Source organism: Agelaius tricolor, unplaced genomic scaffold (genome assembly GCF_023055355.1).
Source record: "Agelaius tricolor isolate 1412-34295 unplaced genomic scaffold, bAgeTri1.0.p SCAF_3, whole genome shotgun sequence".
Lineage (NCBI taxonomy): Eukaryota > Metazoa > Chordata > Aves > Passeriformes > Icteridae > Agelaius > Agelaius tricolor.
In genome coordinates, this window is record NW_027269263.1 from 3,266,408 (window position 1) to 3,279,014 (window position 12,607).

A 12,607-nucleotide genomic window follows, 5' to 3' on the forward strand; every position below is an offset into this window, starting at 1 on the left:
TCCAGCCGAAGGATCCCTTTCCAGATCTGTCCCACCTGGAAACACTCAGCTGACGGACAACACCCCTCAGAGTTTTGGGGCTTAGCTAGGACAGCTAAGCAGCCAGTGCCCCTTCAGCAGAGCCAGCAGAGAAAGGGCAGTAAAAGCAGAATCACAGGCAGTTTGCATAGAAAAGCCAGGCTGTAAATCGCAGCAGTTCAAAAGCACAGAGATCCCCTGCTAGCAGGAAAGGGCCACAGGACACGGCTGAAGACAGTAACCCCTTCAGCCACCCTACCTACACTGCTGTGCAATCACCAGCCAGATCCTCGAGCACTGACTCCAGCACTGCCACTGCATGGGGGAGAGTCTTCCCCCCATCCACACATCCTCAACAGCCCCAGCATCCATTTGACTTGCAGGCTGTAGGTGCAGGGAGCAGAACGGGCTGACAGGCTGCTTGGATTTAGCTCTCCTTCACTCAGCAAGCATCCATGCTCTTGGAAGTGGTCAAAGAGAGGTAAACAGGATGTCATGTCTCCTCACCTTCTGTGCAATCATGTTGCAGATCTCCGGCAGGAAGTCTTCACTCAAGAGTTTGTAGAGCTGCCTCTCTCTAAGGGAAGTCCTCTCTCTGAAGCTCTCTGTGACCTGCCTCCACTCCTCTTCCGTCTGGCACAGCAACCACCATGTCCCACGGCCAGGCCCCTGGGACCCTTCAAAAACATGAAAGGATGTTATCTCCACAGCAGTTATGACTAACAGCTCCTCTCAATCCCTTCTCTTCTCCCCTCAGGGCTCAGGAAGAGTAAAAGACACTGGCAAAGGCCACTGTTACAGAAAATATTCCATTTGCTATAGACCCAAAGCTCTCTTCATGCACCAGAAGCACTGCTGCCTCTGAGAGTGATGCCAAGATAGAGAGGAAGTACTCAGGTGAAGAAACAATGGTGCCACGTGGCAACACACAGGTAGTGTGACATCCCTGTAGCAAGTCCACATTCCAGTTATTGTAGACTGGAGAAAATAATTTAATTTGTTTTTTGTAATGGGGGCTGTCAGCCAGAGCAGGACATAGGGAACTGCAAATGCCTGATTTAGTCTGGCAGTAGAATAAAGTCATCAAAAAATAATGTAATTTGAAATAAGCTTTTTTTTTTTTAAAGCACTGCAAACCATTTCTGCAGGGAAACAAATCCTCCTGGTCTCTGCAAATGAAATATTTTGTTTGCAGGCACTTGAAAGAGCAGAAGAGGAAGCAAAGGACAGGGTTCATCAGGCTGCCAGATGAGGGGGAAGTTCCAAAAGTTCACATCCCATCCCTGCTCGATCCAGAGTGGGATTGAAGCAGATCACCCACTGCTCTGAAGCATGTCCCAACCACCAAGACACTTTGAGAGCTGTTCCACCTTGTGTGAAACATTTGAATATTAATTGTGAAGGAAGGGCTCTCTTGCACTGTGGTTGGAACACCCACCTGGAGAAAGGGAATGTGGTTCCTGCTCCACAAATGTTTACACAGAGCAGGGAAGCCTCATGGGTTGCAACTTGTATGCTTTTGCCCCAGGATGCTCTCTGAGCAGAAAAAGGTTGTTGCTCTTTTTTTTTTTTTTGGAGTGGGGAAAGTTTTGGATCAGACACCTTCAGGCTGAGGGGTTCTCAGCTCCCTCCAGACTTTTCTAGGGCTAACCACTGGCTCTAGGAAAGACAGCAATGGTCATCAGCACCACTGGCAGATGTCATGCACCTTCTAAATATATTTTCAAGCAAACTTACAATGAAAAATAAAAAGAAGTAAAAAAGGTGAATCTGACTCTGGGTCTTTGTGGATCTGAAGTGTGAGTGGCTGTGACATGCAAGCTGTCAGGTCATCCTAGGAAGGCTGAAAAGCTGCAGGCTCCCTCCAGCACGTGCCCTCTGTCAGGTGCCTGGGGTGCAGTGGCTGTGGCACAGAGTTTCAGCTCTGGGAATGCACAGGGGACTGGTAACTGAGACACCAAAGGTCCAGCCCTGTGCTGGCTCTGCTGCTCTGGCTACACAAAGCCATCCATCCCCTGCCCACGTGCAGCAGGGAGCTTACCTGCATCCTGCCCCTAGAGCCTGCATCCTTGTTTCTCATTCCCTTGCCAGCTGCCCTCGGACAACTCATTTCAATAGCAAACAGGACTGAGGCACTGCTTTGTGCCAGCAGAAGATTACTCTGCAGCTGAAGTGACACAATTTGCTGAAGACAATGATCTGATAAAACCCCCAGCGCCTCACGCGCATCGCTCTGGCTCTGCCGCCCGGCTCCGGAGAAGCTGGAGTGGCCGCCAGGAAATCTGAAGACAAAGAGCAAATGGAAGGAGGCACGGGAAAGACAATGCCACCCTTGCCTTTTATTGTGAGGCAACAGGCAGGCCGGGTCCCTGGGTTTTGTGGAAGCCAGTGGATACACATGTATGACAAATGAGTCCCAGCTCCCTTGAACTCACTTTCACATCATGTTGCTAACTCGCTTTTTGCCTCGTTAACCCTTAGCTGGGTACCCCCAAGACATTGTTTACCACTCTCAGCCCCCCAACGGCCACGAGGAAGGAAAAGTGAGAGGATCAAAAAGGTTCTTCCTTCCCTATCTTAGCATCACTGACACCACTCTCTTCCCCATCTGAAAAACACACCTGCTAACAAGAGGGGTGTGTTTTTACCTTACCCCTGGGAGACTGAGGACCATTCACAGCCTGCTTTTTTAGGTGAGCCTTTAAATTCCAGTGTATCCCAGCAGGTTAGGTTTCTTCATCCCAAACTCAGCCATGAAAAATAGGAAGCCTGCAGATGCCCAGGCTCCAAAATGCCAGGCAGTCTGTAACACAAGCCCCTCCTTCCAAACTTGGCCCCAACCATCAGCAGAAGGACTCTCCTGAGAAAGGCTGGGTTGTCTTTCAGGCATCTCTCTGGGTTTTGATAATTTAAGAGCATTATTAGCGGGTGGTATCAACCCCAATACTGCAAAATCTCTTTACCATTTCTTATCTGAGTCTCGTGGATAAGCAAGCTTTCTTCTGCCTTCTCCCTACCAAAAAAGAAAGAGAAGGAGTGATACAATAAGTACATCACATCACCAAAACACAGCTGTTTCTGAGGAGAAAAATAGGGAACACCACATTATTCAGTGCAGAGCAAAACCATGAAAAGAACACTGCAGAACACACATTTGATACATATTTTCAATTATATATCTATCATAGCTTCATAAGGTTTTTATTAGTGAAGGGAGCAGGATGAAGTTCGGCAAGTACAGTATCTCAGTTTTTAAGGGAAGCATCCCAAAATCTATATGGACTCGAGTGGCCAGGATTTCTGGCTTCAAGCCACGCAATGAAAGTATACTTTATCAGGAGCAAATTCCCTAGCACTGCATGGTGGAACTGCATTTGAAGTGAGGTGGTTGGAAGAGTGATGCCCACTGTTTCACCAAAGTTCCAGCTCAGTCAGAATCCGCTTTGGAGAGTAATCAAAGCATCCACCAAGTCTGAGTTTGTTTCACTTCTGAGTTGCTTTGAAATGATGGCCGCATGGTATATACATAGTTATTGGGGGAACCCCAGAGATACACTATACTTCCCTCTGGGAATGTATGTATTTTATATCTGTTGCAGGGAGAACCCTTCCATACCTCAGCAAATTTTCCTCCAGTAGTTTTTTCCGCTTTGGAGGTCGCCCTCGTCTCTTGCCCGTTTTCCCAGGAACATTTGGGGTGTTTGTCTGCCCCCCACATCCCCTGAAAAATGGCAAAACCACCATGAAATATCTGCCAGCAAGGCAACCGAGGCTGGCAGGATGGGAGAGGGGCACGGAAATCGGAACAGCTGCTAGGATCCCAACCAAAGGAGGGATTAAATCAGAGCAGCAACAGGACGGGGAGGGGAGAGGAGGGATTCCCACTGGCTGGGAGCCGCCGGTGCGGGGCAGCCAGGCAGGAATGCGGTGGGGCAGGCAGCATCGCTCCCACAGCAGGCTCTGCCGGTGCCACAAAGGCTGCAGGCTGCCTGGACACAATGCATGGCTGCATGGCAGCCCCCAGCCTGCTTGGCAACTCGGGTCCCGCCCGCGCTGCCCCTCCCCAGGCCCCGCTCCCCCCGGCACAACAGCAGTCAGGCGGAGGAGCCCCCTCCAGCCTGGGCCGTGCCGCCCTCGCCCCTGCACCCAGACACGGGAGGGGGTGTGTGAGGGGCTGTTACCTGTCTGCAGCCAGCTCCCCGTTGGGTTTGCCCTGCACCGGGTCCTCCTTGTACATCCTGGTGCCGTAGAAGTACCAGTACAGGGCGCCGCTGCTGTCCTCGCCCAGCGGCTCCACGCGGAGGCTGTCGGCGTCCAAGCCCTGCGCCCACCGGGAGCCCCCCGCCAGACGGTGACAAGTTGAAAAGCGGCCACATTGTCACACAAAACATGATGACACCCCTCGGTAAACACCTCCCTCCCTCCTTCCTTCCCTCCCACCATGCCACAGCAGCAGTACAGCTGCTCCTCCCGGCCGAGCTGGGAAAATGTTACTCCAGGGGGAAGATGACGTTCTCTCTCTGTCCAGGGAGGGATTTAGATTGGCATCTCTAATTTGAATGGCCTCTCTCGTTTTAACATTTCATCTCTGGTGCTCCTGACAGGGAAGGTCTAATTAGTGCTGGCGACAGTCACGAACAGCCCTGAGAAGCTCCCTCCCCCCCTCCCCTGCTCTACCCTCCCCCAGCTCCCCCAGTATACTTCATCCCCATCCTTTCATCTCACAGCATCCCTCAGCAAGGCAGCAGTCTCTGCTCTCACAGCCCTGCCATTACTATTAAAGCACCTCCAAATTCACTCTTTGCAGAAAGAGTAGCCAATGCAGCCAACTTCCTTAGTGACTCCCATGTTATGAATACATCCACACAGGACAAGGGCCCAAGTTCTGAGCAAGGCAGAGGAGGGCAAAGTGAACTGCTGACCCACTGTGACCCCTTCTCATCCCAGGAAGATTCTGATCTGGCCCAGCTCCTGTGGCCACACAGTTTCCCTCCTCGCTGCTGCCCAAAGCACCTTGAGGAGGTCGAAGACATCGTCTGCGTCGAGGCGGTAGTCGCAGAGGCGGTGCAGGATCTCCACCCGCGTGCGCAGGGGCAGCTCCTGGAAAGTGCACTCCCTCAAAGGGTTGGGCTTCCCTTCCTCCAGCTCCCAGCGGTAGTTGATGATGTCCTCCAGGTAGCTGTGAAACGTCTGGGATCTAACCAAGGAAGAAAAGACTCTTACGTACTTCCTGTAGTTTGCCATGTCCAGAAACACCTGGTGCACCAAGCAACTGCAACCAACATGATGCAGAGACAGAGAGCACCTGAAGGAAAACTGTCGGCTATGGTGGGTGCAGCTCCGTCATTCACATTCCCAAAACACAGCAATCTCATTGCAACATCACAGGATGTCATGTCACAGGCAGCTTTTTATACACAGACTCTTATTTCTTTCTAAGCAGAATGAGCCAAACATGGTAGCAACTCATCTCCTTTCTATCCCAACGGGCAGTGCCTTGTGCTAGCATCAACATCCACCCTTAACTAAAATGGGGTGCAACAAAATTTGAGTCTGCTTCCCTTCCAACTCTTTCCATTTGATGTGGAGACAATTTTCTTCAGATTTCCCTTTGCCCTTCACATCTGTCATTGCCAAGCCCTGCTCCTCTCAACTTCTAAAGAAATTTTCATGCCGTGGTTCAGTGGCTTGAGACTTTGCATAGCTGATTGCTTCCTCCCCACTTTGCTGCTGTATGTGGACCCTGGCCTCCTCTCTCTCCATCCCCACGGGTGCTGCCACTTTCTGCCTGTTCCTCCACTGGCGGCTCTGGCAGGACATCTGCACAGCCCACCTCACACACGTGGCTTGGACACTGCCACACAACAAGGCTCATCCCCAACAGGAGTGCACCTCCCAAAAAGGAGTCAGTACAGAGGAGCCCCCGTCTCTACTCTCCCAGATCATCAAGCTGAACACTTGAGCTCTTCATAAACATTACTATTAAAATGATCTTTCTGATTTTCTAGCTGGGTCACATTAAGTTCTACTTTCACGGCCAGCAGTTCATCATAAAACCCAAGGAATAAGATATTTCTCACCCTCATCTAGCACTGAGAATGAGTGTCCCCATCTGACATGTTTAAGACCACTGATGGAGCTTAAGGCTAAAAGAACTCCTGTCTATATTTCAATGACACTTAAGCTTTTACTCTGAATGCCCAAAATGTCAGGGGAAGGAATTTCAGGAAAAGGGGCCATGTCCCTAAATATAAAACTTTCTGAAGACCTGTCCATATGACTTTGAGTCCTGGGAGTTGCCAGGCTCGCTCAGCCTGCTGGAGTTGTGTAAAAGGGGACCCCCCCATGCCCCAGCCATTCTTGCACACACGGGAAGTCCATATGCCAGCAAGAACACCACTGGGTACACATTCCCACCAGCTCTCAAAAAGGCAGCTCCACTTGATAGGTTTTTGGCACAAGCAGATTACTCTATATGATTAATGGAACAGCGCCAGCACTACAGAATTGCATTTCCCTGAGAAATTGCTAACTTCTACAAAAGCTATTATATTTTAACAAAGAGGTGGAGGAGTGTGATCCAGATGAAGAAAGATCATTAAAAGTCAACAAGAAGTTAGCTATTAGACGGAAGTCTTCACACATTGGGTAAAGAGCAGAGTTCTTTGCAAGGACCACGACTGGACAGTGACTGTGAGAAAGAACGAACAGATGCCTCAAGCCATGTCCACCTGGCAGCATTTCCCTTCCTCCTTGGGTAGAGAGAAGCACAGATCACCCTGCAGATCCCTCCTCACCAGCCTGCTTCTTTCTGACGTCAAATGCAAGCTGACCTCCCAGAGATATCTGCTCTCACCATACCACACTGTTACCAGCCCTCTGGCTGTATTTAACAACAGATCCTTCAGGGTACCTGGACCTAGTGTCCTCTGCAACCTGGAGTTTGTTCCACCTGCATGACACAGGCAAAGCATCAGTGTTCCCAAGTATTGTTGTTTTACTAATGTCAGCAATCAGACAAATATAACTTGGAACAGCCTCCTATGCTGACAAAGTTCAGTCAGAAAGGGAGGACTGACATTTTATGAAATGCCTCAGAACTGCCTCAAATAGTAATTTTAGGGTGAAAACTACAGCAAACAACCTTTTTCAAAGTGAAATATTCAGTACACACTACACCTACCTGAAGTAGCTGTGCATTCCTGTATTGTCTTTCTCAAATACCCCAAGACCTAACCTCCAGCAAGGACTTTGATTTGGGAAAGGGGGCAATAATAGATTCCCTTTACAGACATTTTAAGGGTGGTATTTGATGACTTGTCTTAAATGTCAGATATTTACAGAAGCCATTAGATTAAAACAAAGAAAAGAAAGAAACAGAGAAAGAGGGAGAGAGACAAAGAGAAAGAAAGAGAGAAAGAAAGAGAGAGAGAGAGAGAAAGAGAGAGAGAGAGAGAAAGAGAGAAAGGCAGCTTTGATTGTCTACCCAGAACAGAAACAGTGACTAGAACATCTTTTCCTAAAAGCAGTAAAGCGTCACTGGTATTTGGATGCTTAGTCCAGAACCAGAAGGCAAATGACTGTAAGCTCTCAGACAGCATTTGAGTTTCAGCCCCACAAGTTCAGTTCTTCAATTCTGCCAGAGCTCAAGGCAGAAGATTATTTCATCAAATCTGATACAGAGGTTCTGGCTATTTCCAATAAAATGGACTGAAAAAGCAGTTTCCCTAGGATCCTCAATAACTCGCAGATGAAAAGGATTTCCAGAAAGAAACCACAAAAGTAAAAGGGTTCTATCTACTCCTATTTTTTTTTCTGCCTAAAAAAAGCAGGAAGGCATGGCTCAGACAGATACTTTTACCACTTGCACGAGTTCACTTATCTTGCTTTATCATTTTGGCTGCTCTCAAAGAAAACTGATCCAGGAAGCTGTTTAATTCCAGAAGATCATTTGAAATCTTTGCCTATGTAACTCTCCTTCTCCCTAGGGACTGGCTCTGTTGATTTAACCAGTTTGGTTTTAGTTTGACTTTCACATAAGTGGCTAACACTAGAAATTTCCGCCATCCACCCGGTGTTCAGTGCATTACAAGCTCTGTTCTTAAGAGTACTTTTGAGTTCCTACCCCCATCAATTTTCAAAGACAGCTACTGTGCATTTGTCGCTTTGAATAAGGATAGAAATAAGAACCAGAGATGGGAAACAGATGTCTCAAGGCATTCCCAATCACTCTCAATCTTACCCAATTTATATTTTCCCTCTTAATGGGAACCGACCTCTTTTCTCCAGACAAATGGATGGTGCTCGTCTTCACCCTGTCTACCACACCTACAGTTAGTTTCACTTATCCCATCTCTTATATTTCCCTTTGAAAAAGTTTCTGAAACAGCTCTCTTGGTTTGGAAAAGAAAATCTGCAGGGAGGACAGCAATCTATGAGAACCCTGCCCTTGGGGTTCTTCCCTGCTCTAAGTAGAAATGCCCAGGAATAACTGTTTAGAATTACCTATAAAATTAAAACCCAAGAATCAGAGACTGGATCCAGGAATGGAATTACCTGCACCTGAGAACCTCCAAAAACTCATTTGTAAGTGGGAAGAGGGCAGGAAGGAAATCACTGAGCTGAGGAGACAGATGTATCTCTTCTCCATAGGTTCTCAGCATCACTGAGATGTATAAAAACACTCAGCAAGTGGAGGCAGTGTCAGGTCAGTCGTGTCCTTTTCTCTACAAACTGGAGCATTCCCAAGGAGGTTGAACTGGTGCATGGGCACATTCTGCCTCAGGGCATCTATCCAAAGGAAAACCAACCCTCTTCTGAAAGTAAATTTGGAGTCTTAGAAACAATTTACAAGAAAAGTGTGAGACCACGGGCCACGACTCTCACCACCTCTCAACCACTTCCTGATGTGTAGCACAGGCAGCTTCCACACAGCTCAGTAACCAAGGAAAAGTACTATAGAAACCAGCTACAACAGATCAGAAAAGGCACCTTGAAGAACTCTGCAGCTCTAAAACTTTTCCCATGCCAACTTGACTAGTACCATTAATATTTCATAAAACAGATAAACTTTCCCTCCCTTGTCAAAACATCCCTTGCTTTGCAGTTGCCCCTCGATGTGCCAAGCAATTTGGATAGCTGTAGTGGGGCAGTGGTGGAATGGTACATGCATTTCTATGTGGTACATCCCACGTGGATGCAGATGATTTTTCAAGAGCCCAGTGCAATTCTTAGTCTTATCCCTGGCTACACTCTGAAACCACAGGGCTGTTGTCAGAGGTCCCTGTCTTTTGCTGCAAAGATTAGAAAGGAGGTCGAAGCCGAATTGCAACTGTGGTTGAAAGTTTTAATCGTATCTTGCATATACAAAGAGAAATCTGGGGCACAGGGAAGGACACGACCTAGCACATCTGTGTCAAAGGGGAGGAACAGCGTCAGACAATCCACAAGAGTACCACCGAGCCTGCAGCTCAAGTTGCCTGTGATCTTTAGCAGCAGCTGCAGAAAAATCAGGGCATAAAGAAGATGGAGCAAGTTGAGGGAGGGGCTCCTCTCCCCACCATGGGTATCAGCGCCCAGAGCAGGCAGAGAAATGATCCAGCCCTGACAGCTCAGCGCCGCAGCCCGGCCATCTGCTGCCCGGCTGCCTCCCAAAGAGGGAGGTTTCTCTGTGCTCCAGAGAGGGGAGCTGAGGACTCCTCCCCCTGCCTGGCAATCCCAGTGTTTTCCCCTGCTCAAAGGAGAGGCACCCTTCCCATCTCCCCGGCTTTGAACGCGTGGGGTCATGCTCTGCTGTCAGAAAAAAGAAGCTTGGCCACTGCTCTCGTCACCGTGCCTGGCTTCCTAGAGGGGCTCCTTTGGAGATCTCAGGAACAGAGGGTGAGAATTTCACAGAGCTGATGGGATACATGGCAAAAATGGTTGGAGTTCTGGTGTGCACGTTTGGCAGGGAACAGCTGCACCTAGAGACCCTGGCCCCACAGGGACCCTGCAGGAGCAAACTCAACGTGAAATTCCTTCTGAGCAAATTGGGGCTGGAATTATGTGTACAGACACACAATGCTTATTTTTTTATCCTCATGCCCAAAGGAAGCAGAGTCACTTGTGCTTTTAGTTTTAAAGACTCCAAAGTAAATCAAATCTTGGCTGGAAAACTGTAAACAAAATCAAGCCAAACAAACAAAAGCTAAACCAAACACTGATTCAGTAAGAGAGTCCCCGTGTCAATCTGTGCTTCCTGCAGGCAGCATGCCATGGCCCAAGTGTGGAATTACTGTCACAGCACATTGCCCTATCTGGTCTACTGCTGCCAATTTTTTTACAAGCCCTCCCCCAACACATAGCTCTAAAAAAAAAACCCTAAAACCCACCCCTCACAAAATCTGTGGTCCTATGGGAGCAAATATTGGATTAAAGGAAACATTAGAGTAAGGAGCTGAAATATTTGAGACAAAAATTTACCAATAATGTTTGGACACTGCTGGCACACACAAATAAGCCTTCTGAAAGTGTAATGCCAAATAATTGCCTGGACCCACTAGCTAGAATATCTATCATGTTGACAGTGTTTTAAGTCTCTTGTTTCATTTAATTTACAAAATGCAATGGAAGAGTAAATACTGGCATGCTCTTGAGCTAAAACTGCTGGGAAAAAGGCAAGGCTGACCCGCATCTAATCCCAGACAGTATATTGTTCTTGAGATTAACACCAAGAACCCTGACAAAACCAGAGGATGACAGAGAGCAGGAACAACAACAGACCTCTTCCAACTCCTGTCCAAGAGTTGTATGTGGGAGGAACATGGAAAACAAGACTGGGAGAGCTCAGCCTTTCTACCAAAGACCATTTAAAGATAAATGTAATTACTCTTGAAGTTCCTATTACAGAGTTAGCCACTATGGGAAATAACAGAGGTGATACTTCTGTCCAGTAAAGGCTTTAAAAGCTGAAAAAGACTTGAATGCATTCAGTCACCTAGCACAAGTGTGGATTTTAGGAGGTTCTCAGTACTAAATGAAAAAAGACTTCTTGGACATCTAATTCACAGCACTCAAGAGAACTGGCTTTGCCTCGTTGATCTCTCTAGTTTAAGAAAAAAAAAAAAACCACAAAAATCTAGGTCTTACCAGAACAGACGTTTTATAATGGAATTAATTTTATGGACTGAAGATATTTCACCTTATGGGCTGGCACCTTTTACGTTCCGAATTGGCTAAAAGGCACCAGCTTGGTGTTGGGAGTCACTCAGGTGTTAATGAGAGCATTAACTGACAGATGGCATTCAAGATATTTCTCGCCTCTCCAATGAAGACAGCTCCTTTGCTGCAGCAGAGATCAGGAAAGCTTAATTCCTAACAAGCATACAATGCCTTGGCACAAAGGCAAGCCCTCTGGAAGGGAATGGGAAGGATTCAGGGTTTGCTAGGATGACCTCAGTCAAACATCATTAACACGGTCAGGAGAAGCAAAGCCTATTTCAGAAGAAAAAAAAAATAATGTAAGGGCCCCCATGATCAATCTATCGTGGCTTGTCAGAAAGAGAAAGCTTAGGCTGACCTTAGAAGCAATATGAGTTACTACTACCAGCCTGACCTTGAGCTCTCATGTAACAATGGAGACCTTTTTTTACTGTATTAATGAGCTTTCTTATCTGAGATGGGGGAGGAAGCTTCATGGACCAGCTTCTACTTCACCTTCAATTTACCCTACTGAGAAACCAAGTCAAGTATGATGCAGGGGGGAAAGAGATACCACCCCATCCTCCAGGGGGAGAAGACGGTTGGAGAGGAATCCTTCCAAGGCCTGTGTGTGCAGCTGGCTCAGGAGGTGTGCAAGCCAACAGGGAGCACATATTGCTCAGACCAAGGGCCAACCTGTCACCAGGGTGACCAAACTGCCTGAGGCCCAAGGGAATGTTCTGTTTCTCCACAGAACATTCCCTGCAGCAGAGCAACATGACCAAGGAGATCCAGGAGTCATGACCTTGGCTTTAACAGCCACATTTAGCAGTGCCACTAGCTGCACCGCTGATGGGGACACACCTCAAAAATTCCAGCCAAGGACAGCCTGGAGGGAGCAGTAACTCCACACCGTACTTGTGACAGAGCTCGGCAAGGTCCAACAAGGCAGAGCTCTTGTGATGAAGGAAACACACGCTCAGACACATCCTGATTTCCAGTGCCTGTTTTGAATCATGCCTGGAGAAAACCTGCTGTAGTGGCTGTGAACAAGAGTACAGCTGACATTAATGGACCCTGAAAGAGATCACAAAGTAGGGGGGGAAAAAATTCAAATTACATTAATCAGACCTCCAGAGTGAAGTTTCTCCTCCCAGAGTTGTAAAGACAGCAGAAATTGCTGGAGCACAAGACCATCACAAGGCATGTACAGGTCTGCCTTTTGTCCTCCATGGCAAGCTAGAACTAGTTTTTTGAATGCAGACATTGCCCAAACCTCAGTAATTCTGTGGCTTACCTGTGTGGCCATCAGGTAAGAGAAGAGAAAGACATCTGAAGAGTTAAGCAGGTGGATGGCACTGGGCTCTCCACACAAGGATATTTGTCTTCATCATTGCTGAACATGGGAATA

At 47.7% G+C, this 12,607-nt stretch overlaps 1 protein-coding gene across 2 annotated transcripts in view; it reads right to left on the bottom strand.

The window, feature by feature from the left end:
* CECR2 (CECR2 histone acetyl-lysine reader) overlaps positions 1–12,607 on the bottom strand; it is a 146,462-nt gene that overhangs the window by 18,687 nt on the left and 115,168 nt on the right. For both annotated transcript variants that reach the window (XM_071422185.1, XM_071422184.1), the window contains 5 exons: positions 5,032–5,215; positions 4,200–4,339; positions 3,635–3,739; positions 2,982–3,031; positions 526–695 (listed from right to left, as the gene is read on the bottom strand). In XM_071422185.1, the coding sequence (XP_071278286.1) occupies positions 526–695; positions 2,982–3,031; positions 3,635–3,739; positions 4,200–4,339; positions 5,032–5,215 (649 nt within the window). The remainder of the gene's footprint in view (positions 1–525; positions 696–2,981; positions 3,032–3,634; positions 3,740–4,199; positions 4,340–5,031; positions 5,216–12,607) is intronic.